The 13,212-nt window shown below is 43.2% G+C and overlaps 1 protein-coding gene across 1 annotated transcript in view; it reads right to left on the reverse strand.

Moving 5' to 3' along the window:
* The window catches only part of LOC117510665 (RNA-binding protein MEX3B-like), a 54,764-nt gene that overhangs the window by 3,236 nt on the left and 38,316 nt on the right, over window positions 1-13,212 (reverse strand). The window contains 3 exon segments of the mRNA XM_034170469.1: window positions 2,839-3,563; window positions 8,928-8,973; window positions 9,175-9,413. Coding sequence (XP_034026360.1) covers window positions 2,839-3,563; window positions 8,928-8,973; window positions 9,175-9,413 — 1,010 coding nt within the window.

The raw sequence follows: 13,212 nt of genomic DNA on the forward strand, positions 1-13,212 counted from the left end.
AATCTATCTTGAAATTAATAAATCATTTTGTTGTGAATAAGCAGTCAGTGTCAGTGGTGCAATTATAACAAATGAGAAACTGGTTGATTTTCATACGCAAGACAGTCAACACTTTGTGTGACAGGATGCTATCTAAAACATGAGAAAGAGTTGGCCTATGAGTGAGATCCAAAAGGCATACCCAGCATAGGTTGGGGCCTGCGGCTCCATAAGTACATTAACACATGAATAGCCTTAACATATTCAGAACATGTCATGAGCCCCCAATGCCACGGTCAAACCAAACTGTTCATCCAAACTGTGCACATCCGAAAAATGATGATCTCATGTATTGACAGCATTGTGAATGTTCCTTAGAAATCAAAGCTGACATTGGAATATTATGCTTTACTTTGCATTTGCGTTGGTCATTAGAGTACAAGTTGTCTGAAGTGCGGTTCATATTTCTCTCAAAACCCGACCCAGTTAATGTCTATTTCCATTCTAAACAAATCCCCAGCCAGTGAACAGGAAGAATTGCTGTTACATCCTGCATTTAAATTTTTTAAGTGAACAAAAACAAAGTCTGCATCATTTGAAACAGACATGTTGGCGGCACACAGAGAGTAGTAAAGTTTTTTAAATCTGAACTGCTGGCATTGTTTCTCTCAAAGTTAAAAATCACAGCTTGATAAAAACGTATCCACCTAAGACGTCTGGAAGTACTTTAATTCCTTATAGTAGAATTGTGTGTGAATAACTGCAATTTTTACATAAGTCCTTCTGTATTTGCTCTGGGTACGTTTCTCAGCTTGCCAACAAGCACAAATCACTGAAAGTCTTTTCTGTCATTATTTTATTAGTCACAACGATCCCAGCGTTCACCGCAGCTGTCTTCAATATTCTGCTCGCGATGAAAATAAACCCTGATAATGATCCAACAAGACAAAAAAGTATGTTAAATTACACTGAATTACTTGTGAATTCTGATGTTATTATCAGCAGGCCAAGATGGCAGCTTGGTACCACAGGACCCGCCAGTGCCTATTGTCTAAAATGCAACAGAGTGTCATCTCTCTATTCTCTTTGCCCTGGTGCAATCTTAGCATGAAAAAGCTGTGTTTTTTTTATTTAAACTTTTTTTAATGCATCATCAATTCTACTTAGTAGGGGTGAAGGCCAAATGGTTAGTGCGTTTGGTTTCAGTGCGAAAGGTTCCGGTTCAAACCTCACCCCTGCCACATTCCTCCATGTACTGTGAAATTGCGTCAGGAAGGGCATCCTTCATAAAACTTGCGCCAAATCAACATGCAGATCTACTTTAGATCTACTGTGGTGACCCCAAGTGAAAACGAGGGAGCAGCCGAACAGATTTGCTATCAATTCCACTTAGTGCACTATCGCAGTAGTAAAACTAGGACACAGTAATATGCAGGGTTCTCACTAAAATTTTTTACAGCATAGGGGAGAACTTGGTGTGACATGGCCACACGGCGTGCGCTGCAGGCGCAAGTATTGTAGGAGGGTCACGGGGCAATCTTCCCCCTGCCCTGCAGGAAACTTTTGAATTTATAACCCTCTTTTAGACAATTTCCTGCATTTTGATGGCCACATTTTGTGATGGAAAGCCCAGGTTGCTAGTGGGGGGGGGGGGGGGGGGGGACGACAAAAAATCCCAGTGTCCCAAATCACAACGTAGTGGTCCTCTACATTCAACTGCACTGGCGAGAACCCTATATTGACCGTTGTTTTAGTTGTTAATAATACATTTATTGTCGTCATCATCATCATCATTATGACTTTGCCCTGCGACAGACTGGTAGCCTGTCCAGAGTGTACACCACCTGTCGCCCAGTGACTACTGGGATAGGCTTCAGTCACCCTTGACTGCATTAGCAGTTTAGAATTGTAGATTTTATTATTATTATTGTTGTCATTATTATGTTGAAAAATGTCTTTTACTCTAAGGAGGGAGTATGTGCTCTTTCGTCTCCTCTGACCACACACCTGTACTGTCTTTATTACAGTTACCAGGACGACAACATAGGGCAAGGAGAAAACTGTTTTTTGATGTGGAAATTGCTACCCGATTTACTGGTAAGAGGGGAATGTAAGAAACAGACGGTATATTTAAAGTAAAGGAGAGTGTTTTAATTCCTAGTAATTTTAAAATATGCCACCATTTTTAAAATGTGCACCGCACCTCTGCTGAGACAGCAGTGCTGCCTGACTGCTGGCTGCAGCAGCACCACACATATGAAACAGTGAGAGGAAAGATCTGTCCATACAGTTAAACTGACCAAGGCTTATCACAAAAATCAAGAGAAATTTAACTGCCATTCCAGTTTGTGATCATATTATCACTCCGCCCGATTTCACAGTATTTCTCAACTCCTTGTACTATGATTCTCTACATCATATCTCTGCCTTCAACAGGCTGCAGATCCTCTGGAGCCCCCTCTTCCATATGAAGTCGCTTAGGGTGGTTGTCACGACAAAAAACAAAACAAAAAAAAAAAACTGAAATCTCGGGTTGCAGCAGGTGACAGCATCAGGATTGCAATAACGCACCCACAACAACAAGGTGCTCAGCTGAACCTAACTTAAACAAGGACTCTGGTTGGCTGTCGTGCAACACACTGGCCCGTGGAAGCACACTATCGAACCCCATTATTACAGAAAATTACTCGCTGACTTCTAGTAGTCCACAGGTCTCTAGATAATATAGAGGAGATATTTTTTTTTTCAATTTCAAATACATATTTGATTGTGTCAAGAGGCTATGGAGAAAAGATGAAGCACTACACAGTGAAATGAGTCTTTAAAGTTTGCCCAGAATACATAAGCAGCATTACACACCTGATTCTGACGAGCGTCAAAGGCCTGAAGAGTTGGGTGGTCCACAAAGGGGCTCCAGATCTGGGGCTGTGCAACAGGATGCGAGGCTTGAGCAGTTGAGATGGTTAAGGGATCAAATCCTGAGGAGAAACCTCCACCTCCTAAGGTGACCAGGTCATCAGTCCCTACAGGAAGAAGATTCTCACCAAACCAGAAACTCCCACTGCAGTTACTATTATTGTTGTTGGCATTGGCATTGAACGGGCCGCTCTGACTGAAATCTGCCGTTCGGTTACCATTCCCACTGCTGTAGAATGAGTCAGCAGAACTGGAGCCGCTACCAAGGGAGCTGGAGCTGTCATTCCGGTAGGTGGAAGACATTCGAACACTGGTGTTAATATTGCTGTTGATTCGCTGAGTACCGTTGATGCTCACTGGCAATAAGCTGCCACCACTTGGTGATGATGAACCCGCTTGAATCCACCCACCCTCCCGCAAGCTGACGGCTGCTGTCGTTCCCTCAAAGCTTACATCTGTTCCATTAAATTGAAAGTCATTGTTGTCTACACCAGGAGCCTCAATACCCCCACAAGATCCAGTGCGTAGGGCAATGTGTGCCTCGATCTCCTCCCTTGCCCGGTCTACATTCTCAGGCATACCGGTGACCTCGAACACTGGCTCTTTGTCACGACTTGGGGTCACGATGTAGGTGTGTGTCTGCTGCTGAATGCGTTTTATGGTTGCACCTGAAAGACACAATCAGACCAAAGTACTTCAAGTGCATATCACTAGTAAATAAAATGTCAAATGAGCTGACTATTCGAAATAAAAGAATTATGAAAATATTGATGTATTGCATTTTATTTTTGGTGCCATATGCCTTGAGAAATTAAATCAAATGTGGGGAATTTAGCCTGATTTCACCTGCTGCTTATAAACACTCAGAAATATGAACCTGTCAGAAAACTTGACTTTGATGACATCATGTCAGGCCATGCCTATCCCCAAATATTCCATTGAAATCAATGAGGGAAAATTGAATTTTTTACAGTGTGAAATCAGTGTTTTTGTGAACTTTGACAGTGAATGTCAAAACTGTTTGTGTTTTACGAGGATGCACTAAAACAACTAGTGTTGCTTATTAGGTGGACAGATTTTCCAAAGAAAAATTTTGAGGAGGAAAGTGAGAGATTTTATTGTTTTGTTTTTTGAGTGCCTCTGGATCTAATCACAGATTTTATTCTATCCATTCCTTTGGCCAGGAGAACTCTTAAAGTTTGTTGCCTCTCCCGAAAGCGTGGAACTGGACGTGTTTGTGGTTTGTTCCATTGCGTCATGCTAACCTAAGATGCTACATGTGGGACATCGGCAAGTCTCACTGAGGAAGCTGCTTCTGTGATCAGAGTCGGACAGAAATGCGGCAGCAACGAGCGGCCGCTGTTAACATGAGAGCCACGCCGTGGACCAGCTCCCAGCCTTTTGAGTTATTGGCCAACACCCCTATTTCACAGGCACAGTTCTATTACGATCCCCCACAATCCAGAAAAAGTGCAAAAATAAGATGAAATGAGTTACTTCAGCACACCTCCTATGAGGCTGGCTTGTAAAGTGCAGACCTGGCAACTGGCTGTCTTATAAAGCGCATACCTGGCAACCTGCTCAAAACAAAACCTGCTCCCAGCCACATTCTCAGGCAGAACCACAGCAGCTGCTGTTTTGCTTCAAATTTTTACCTTAATGGAACACAAGCAAACAAGTTTCAAGCTGTACTCACTAGGGTAGGGTAGGTAGAATGTCCAAGGACATTCCAGAAAGGGCCAAGAGGGTGCAGGTTTTCTTTGCAGCCACTGACTCCTGCAGGTGAATTTAATGATTTCACTTTGAGCAGATGGATGAGTTTGTCAGTGAAATTTTGGCCTTTTCTAAAATGTCTTTGGACACACTGCACTAGAACTACCCTGTTCAAAGATGTTTGAACATGACTAACGCTGTTAAGAACACCTTGAAGTGACGCATAATGATGGCATTGGTGTATCAGGAGGTGTTCCCTCCTGACAAAAAGATTTTTTTTTTTTTTTTTTTTTTGTAGGGTAAATAGAAAATTTGTGTCAATCTTAACATTATTTAATTAAAAAAAAAAAAAAATCAGACCTATTGGTAAACGATTGTTCCCATACCTAAAATGTCAATATCAAAACATATAAAGATTAAAATATCATCCATGTAAAGGTACATTTAATGAGATGTCACTGGGTTCTGGTAAATATAAGATGCTTCTTCCTCAGCACCTTGATCCCGCATCTGCATGGGGTTGAAGAGGTTGTGCTCCAAGACTGAGGAGACTGTGGGTTCTTTGTCTTACTCAAGGGGATATAGGGATCAAACCCACATGAACAACTGTGCCAATGCTACAATGTATGAATTGACCAGACAGAATCTTCCTGTAGTCTGTGTGTAAACATTACACAGACATCAAAAGCATTAGCTCGTAACACAACAGCTCAGCAAGTAAAGTTAGCATGTCACTGCAGGACAGCCTTTATGAATATTAAAGACTGTACCAACCAGCTGATGTTACAGTGAAACCAGCTCACACGATAATATTCACTTCACCCAGTTTAAGCCAATCTACAGTATATTTCCGTCATTTCTCCCTTTTCTATAAAGAATTCTGTAGGAATTGTCAAAACATTTCCAAAAAGCTTCATTACAAACTGACAGTCATGCTTGTGTGGGTGTTCAAGTGCTTTCACATATTTGCGTTCCTTTAAGAAAAGCAGCAGTTCTGTGAATGTTAAATGGACTGCATGTCTGTAATGCTGTTCCAAGCGCTTTACAATTATGCCTCGTATTCGCACACCATTGTCAGCGTGCTGCCATGCAAGACATACTACACACAGGCAGCAACTTTGGGACTAAAGACATTGCCACCTTAGTGAGTTCATTCACTGTGCATGTACAAAAAAAAAAAAAAAAAAACATTTCAGCTGTGGATGCTGGTCTATCTTTCTGCGTCCTGTGCTTGACACAGAAAAAAAAATTAAACATGCTTAATTTTTGGCGTCCATTTTGCGCTCCTCACGGTATTGTGGTGTCAGGTTGCATCAACTTGGCATTGTCATGACGCTGCATGACGCAACTCGAAGCAGGCCCGGTGTGAAAGGGGGTTTAAGGAGCTTGTAAGAGCTGTAATATCAGCATCTCCTTGAACTCCTGAAGCTGCCGTTATAACAAAAAACCCAGCTCATTAACACAGCACATGTGACCACCAAGAAGACAACATGCTCATATGTGGGTTTTCCTGACACACGTTGGTTCAAGATAAAAATGCAACACTGACATTTTGATCACTGATCCAGAGCAAACAAAAGGAACCATTAGTTGTAAAATTGTCCTCAATCAAATCTAGTACAATTTGGATCCAAAAATTAGAAAGCAATATGTACTAGTTCTGGCTTTAAAAAAAGAAGAAAAAAAGTGGGATATTGGCCTGAAACCCTTGTCCCCAGTTGCTCAATGACTGAGATGTCCTTCTTCAGAAGGTTCACATATGCACCTCATGGATAGGCATGATGAATCTGTGCCTGAATGACCAAGTGTACGGGCACATGACAGGTGGTTAGTTTTGAGAGTTATAAGCACTGCACATTGTATTTCACCTGTGCTATTGAGTGTTGATCCATCTGAAAAAGTGGCCTGTGTTTGGCAAAGGGAGGGGTCCTGGCAGATGAGGGGGAAGTGTGGAGACTATAAGGTTGATGACACTACCATGATGGCGAGCTGGCTTTGCGATACCCTGCCTGAGGTGGTATTTATCATGAAGTGCAGCAACACATTGGTTGTGTGATGGCATGTTGAAGTCTCCTCCGTGCTATGCATAAGTAGTGAAAATTTAGTGGCCCTGTTTTGTCTGACTTTGGAAAGTACCGTATTTTCCGGACTATAAGTCGCACTTTTTTACATGTTTTGGCCGGGGGTGCGACCTATACTCCGGTGCGACTTATAAATGAAAAATATACCGGTAGGATCTCAATTAATTTACTGTAACAAAACAATTTTACGTGACAGAGTCGATCTATGTTTTAAAATGGCCACCGGAAAAGGAAATGCAATGCATCATGGGCACTGTAGTATGACGGCCATCCTATAGTTCACGCTGGTCGCGATAACCAATCAGAGAACAGAACTTTGGATGCGTATTCCTCACCTCACCCACAGCGTGTGAAGCTGACGAACACGGTGCTTGCTGTTATTCCGGCATGGCGAACAGAACAGCTTCAACCCTTGGATATCAATGTGAGCAGAGTGTTTAAGTTGACGCTGAGAGCTGCGTGGGAGCATTGGGTGAGCGACGGCGGAGGATTAGCGTGTGCACTTGGAAGGAGCTGGCGTCGATGATTGTGAAAAGCGTTTGAAGCAGACGAACATGGTGTTTATTCCGGGACGGCTAACAAAACAGCTTCAACCCTTGGATATCAGTGTGAGCAGAGTTGACGCTGAGAGCTGCATGGGAGCACTGAGCGACGGCGGAGGATTAGCGTCTGCACTTGGAAGGAGCTTGGATCGAACACCGCTGGGTGGTCATGAGCTGCGCAGGTAGGTGCTGCATGGTTCGGCTCGCAATGTGGTCCGCAAAATACAAACATATCCGTAGGTAAAATGCAGCTCACGAGAGGGCACTCGAGGCTTGTGTAACTGTTCCTGCGACTTCTGACTACCATAGAAAAATAAAATTTTAACGTTACTGATAACATAACAAGACAACGGAGAAGGCCCGAAAAAATGCCACCAAAAAGAAAATCATACTCTGCAGATTACAAGTTGCGACTGGTGAAATATGCATCCGAAAACGGTAGCCGTCACAATATTATCATCTGAACTTTTCATGTTAACATACCTGTATGTCCATGGGACTTATAGTCCAGTGGACCTTATTTATGGTTTATTTTTCTTTATAATGGATAAAGTGGCTGGTGCGACTTATACTCCGGTGCGACTTATTTATGGTTTATTTTTCTTTATAATGGATAAAGTGGCTGGTGCGACTTATACTCCGGTGCGACTTATAGTCCAGAAAATACGGTAGGTCAAGGTGACTCATCATCAAACTCATCTAAGGTCTTCAATAATCTTCATGGGCTGCATATATGACACAAATTTGATGACCCTGCACCCAACTTATGGAAAGTTATTGTGAGGTTTTGTTGCTCTGTAACCTTAAAAATTAGATCAAGGTCACTCATCACTGGGCTCGTGAAAGATATTCAAGGTGCATATATGGTCCAGATTTGGTGTCCCTGTAGTCAACCAGTGTAACGTTAATGTGAGTATTGTTTTTAATGTTTTTTGTTTTTTTTTGCTCTATGAAGTTGAAAATTCAATCAAGGTCACTCATCAAAGTTGACAAAGATCTTCAAGGGGTGGATATATGATCCAAATTTGGCACCTCTTCACTCAATATTGTAATATCATTCACTCACTCAACCGCTTATCTGAGATCGGGTCGCGGGGGCAACAGCTCCAACAGGGGACCCCAGACTTTGCTCTCCTGTGCCACATTGACCACCTCTGACTGGGGGATCCTGAGGCATTCCCAGGCCAGTGTGGAGATATAATCTCTCCACCTAGTCCTGGGTCTTCCCTGGGGTCTCCTGCCAGGTGGACGTGCCTGGAACACCTCCCTAGGGAGGTGCCCAGGAGGCATCCTTACCAGATGCCCGAACCGCCTCAGCTGGCTCCTTTCAACACGAAGGAGCAGTGGCTCTACTCCGAGCTTCCCACGGATAATACTGCAATATTGTTGGATGTTTTGTGCAACTGTCTTAAAAAAAGAAAGAAAAAAAATTACTGTTTCGGTACTCTGGCAAAATAATTTCATTCAGGATAAATAAGTTAATCTTATTCTCAACCTGAAGGAAGTACTGAGAATACGCTGTTGGCCCAGACGGCCAGATGCATGCAAGCTTGGACGGACAGTATTTCTCTCTCCCCCGCTGGAGCAACGGGGGTCAAACGGACATTTTATTCTAAAACAAGGCTGAATCCCTTTCTGTGAAACCACCACGAAGTTAACAGTTAACATCTGAATTCACAATAAATTAAGTACCCACCTTTAGGACCAACGACCAGCCCAACAACACGATATGGCACTCGCACCTGCAGTGTGTAAAGAGATAAAACAATGTATTATGCAAATACATTTAAACAGGAAACTGTTACAAATGTAAACAGATTAAATCATTCTAATGGCAACAACAGTCAGTATATCTGCAACAAATGCTCCTCACAATGTGAGAATGCCAGTTTAATTGCTCGTCTAGAAAATGTCACTAACACATTTATCACATGACTGCTGACCTGAATGGTTGTCTGTCCAGGGAGAGCGTGAGTCCCAGGACCAGTTACAGCTGACAGAGGGCCTGCCTTGTTTCGCGAAGCTCTAATGAGAGAAAAGTGCTCAGCTGCAGACAAGATCTCTCTCTTAGCCATGGCCACATCTTCCTTGCGTCCCGTGACAACAAAGACAGGCTGCTCACCCCTCACTGGTGTCTTAATGTAGGTGTTGGTCTTGGCTCGGAGTGCCTTAATCTTACAGCCTGCCAGAGAAAGGCCACACAAAGAGGAAAAGAAAGGCACGGGTGAAGTCAGACATTACTCATTATTTAAAGGTGTAATCCCTTTAGATTGTTTTTAACCATTTATGCAATTCATAAAAAGGAATTTTCTGTGTAATTTTCACTGTAATTTTGTTCCTTATCCATATAAAACGATTTTGTATACCATATAAAGCATATTTAGTCTCTCATCTAGTCTCAGGCTCATCTAGTCTCACCTCTTGTTTAGTGTGAGCAATGAGTCTCGGTTTTTGACATGCACAGGTGGCTGATGCGGGGATGCACTGTGGAGAGGAGCAAATGAAGATCATCCTCCACTTTCTGTTTTTGGTTGCCCTAAAGTTTGTCTTCTCACTGATAGATTAACACACAAAAATTTTATCCATTTTACTCCTGGCATGTTAGCTAATAATGTTTTCTTTTTCCTTTTTCCCCTTCTTCTTTTGTTGGTCTGCCCCCCCCCCCCCCCCCCCCCGGGGGGGGGAGCACACCTCACAGTTTGAAAACCACTGATCAAGGATAAAGAAAGGTTTTGACCCATGTGGTTAAAAACACAGCAACATGCACAGAGATGGTTGTGGGAATGAAAACCTGCAGACTATTGGTCCTGTAACTCTGTTGTGGTGCTATAAAAAGTGCACGAAGCTGACCAAACTCAGAGTTAATATATTCTCCCAGTGTCTGTGTCCAGAAGTGGAAACTTTAAATTGACCGTAGGTGTGAGTCAGACCATTTGTTGACATGTGTCAGTCCTGCGATAGCATACCCTGCCACTTGCCGAGTGACCACCGGGATAGGCTCCAGATCACCTGTGACCATTAATTGAAATAAACAGGTATCAAAAAATGAATGTTCATAAGTAAAATTTTCCCTCTGCTTCATTAAGTGTTGGAAAAAGCTTTCAATGTCTTTAAACACGTACAGTCGTAAAATAGCAGCAGTGTGTTTACAAAAGGGGAATCTTCTTCTTCTTTGTCTTTCGGCTGTTCCCGTTAGGGGTCGCCACAGCAGATCAATCGTTTCCATCTCACCCTGTCCTCTGTATCTTCCTCTGTCACACCAACCACCTGCATGTCCTCTCTCAGCACATCCATGAACCTCCTCTTTGGTCTCCCTCTTCTCCTCCTGCCTGGTGGCTCCATCCTCAGCATCCTTCTCCCTATATACCCTGGGTCCCTCCTCTGCACATGTCCAAACCATCTCAATCTCGCCTCTCTGACTTTGTCTCCAAACCGTCCCACCTGAGCTGTCCCTCTTTCACTTTCACTTTATTTATTCAGTGTCTCCAAAGGAGCAACGAGCTGTACAGCAATGGGTATACAGAAAAGCACAGAAAAAAAAGAAAGAAAGAAAAGAAAAAACACACCAAACATTCAGTACACAAGGGGGACACAGTACAGACCTGATTAGATGGAAAAGGAACCGAGTTACCTAACACGATTTGCCATCAACCCTATGTATCTGCTTCTCTCCTCCGGTCAGCATTCAGAACAGAGATAGCCACAGGTACAAAGGAATGCTTATATCTGTTACTCCTCACTGTAGGAAACCTAAGCCTCGCTCCAGATGGCAAAAAACAAAATTCACCATGGAGAGGGTGGGCCAGATCAAATAAAATTCTCTGAGCCTTCCTCCTCACCTGTCTGGAAAACAAGTCAGACAGTGAGGTCTGCTGGGCCCCCAAAAGCTTGCTGCACAATTCTACATTTGTGAAGTGGCTTCCTTGCTTAATGCTGAGATTTCCGTCCAGCACATCATCGAAAAATTTAAACCGATTCAATACAAGATTTATAAAAATAGGGTCATTATTGTCCTGTCCACTTGAAAATATGACAACTTACGAAGACAAAACAGATGCTGCTGCCCTCTTATTGTACAGCAGGTCTGCATTGTCATTAAGTTCAACTTGCTATCGATCAGCGTTCCCAAGTATTTATAGTTTGTCCACATGCTCACCTGTTGGCCTTTGATTGTAGTGGTTTTGGGTGAGGACATCCGTTTCCGAAAGTCAATAACCATATCTTTTGTCTTGTCAACATTCAGCTGCAAGAAGGAGTCGTCACACCACTGAACCATATCTGCCACGACAGGGCCATGTTCCCTTTCATCACCATGCAGGAGACTGATTATAACAGAATCTCTGATATGTTCATTCCTTATCTTGTCCATTCTTGTCACTCCCAAAGAGAATCTCAACATCTTCAGCTCTGCCACCTCCAGCTCTGCCTCCTGTCTTTTTGTTAGTGCCACTGTCTCTAAACCATACAACATAGCTGGTCTCACTACTGTTTTGTAAACTTTTCCCTTCACTCTTGCTGATATTCTTCGGTCACAAATCACTCCTGCCACCTTTCTCCACCCACTCCACCCTGCCTGCACTCTCTTCTTTACCTCTCTACCACACTCTCCATTACTTTGAACAGTTGACCCCAAATATTTAAACTCATCTACTTTCACCACTTCTACTCCTTGTAACTGCACTATTCCACTGGGCTCCCTCTCATTCACACACATGTACTCAGTCTTGCTTCTACTGACTTTCATTCCTCTTCTCTCCAAAGCATATCTCTACCTCTCCAGGCTAGGCTCAACTTGCTCTCTACTCTCAATGCAGATCACAATGTCATCTGCAAACATCATAGTCCATGGGGACTCCTGTCTGATCTCATCTGTCAACCTGTCCATCACCACTGCAAACAAGAAAGGACTCAGAGCTGATCCTCGGTGTAATCCCACCTCCACCTTGAATGAGTCTGTCATTCCTACTGCGCATCTCACCGCTGTCACACTATTCTTGTACATGTCCTGCACTACCCTAACGTACTTCTCTGCCACTCCAGACTTCCTCATACAATGCCACAACTCTTCTCTTGGCACCCTATCATAAGCTTTTTCTAAGTCCACAAACACACAATGTAACTCTTTCTGTCCTTCTCTGTACTTTTCCAACAGTATTCTCAGAGCAAACATTGCATCTGTAGTGCTCTTTCTCGGCATGAAACCATATTGCTGCTCACAGATCTTCACCTGTTTTCTAAGCCTAGCTTCTACTACTCTTTCCCATAACTTCATGCTGTGGCTGCTCAGCTTTATGCCTCTGTAGTTACTGCAGCTCTGCACATCACCTTTGTTCTTGAAAATAGGAACCAGCACACTTTGTCTCCACTCCTCAGGCATCCTCTCACTTTCCAAGATTTTATTAAACAATCTGGTTAGAAACTCTACTGCCATCTCTCCTAGACATTTCCATGCCTCCATTGGAATGTCATCTGGACCAACTGCCTTTCCACTCTTCATCCTCTTCATAGCAGCCCTCACTTCGTCCTTGCTAATCTCTTTTACTTCCTGATTTACTCTCACCACATCATCCAGCCTTTTCTCTCGCTCATTTTCTTTATTCATCAGCTCTTCAAAATATTCCCTCCACCTTCTCAGCACACACTCCTCACTTGTCAGCACATTACCATGTGCATCTTTTACCACCCTAACCTGCTGCACATCCTTTCCAACTCTGTCCCTTTGTCTGGCCAATCGGTACAAGTCCTTTTCTCCTTCCTTACTATTCAACTTCTTGTACAGCTCGCAATATGCCTTTTCCTTTGCTTTTGCCACTTCTCTTCTCGCCTTACGCCGCATCTCCTTGTACTCCTGTCTACTTTCTTCATCTCTCCGACTATCCCAAAACTTTTTCGCCAACCTCTTTCTCCTTATGCTTTCCTGGACCTCTTCATTCCACCACCAAGTCTCCTTATCTTCCTTCCACTGTCCAGATGTCATACCC

Source organism: Thalassophryne amazonica, chromosome 5 (assembly GCF_902500255.1).
Source record: "Thalassophryne amazonica chromosome 5, fThaAma1.1, whole genome shotgun sequence".
Taxonomy (NCBI): Eukaryota; Metazoa; Chordata; class Actinopteri; order Batrachoidiformes; family Batrachoididae; genus Thalassophryne; species Thalassophryne amazonica.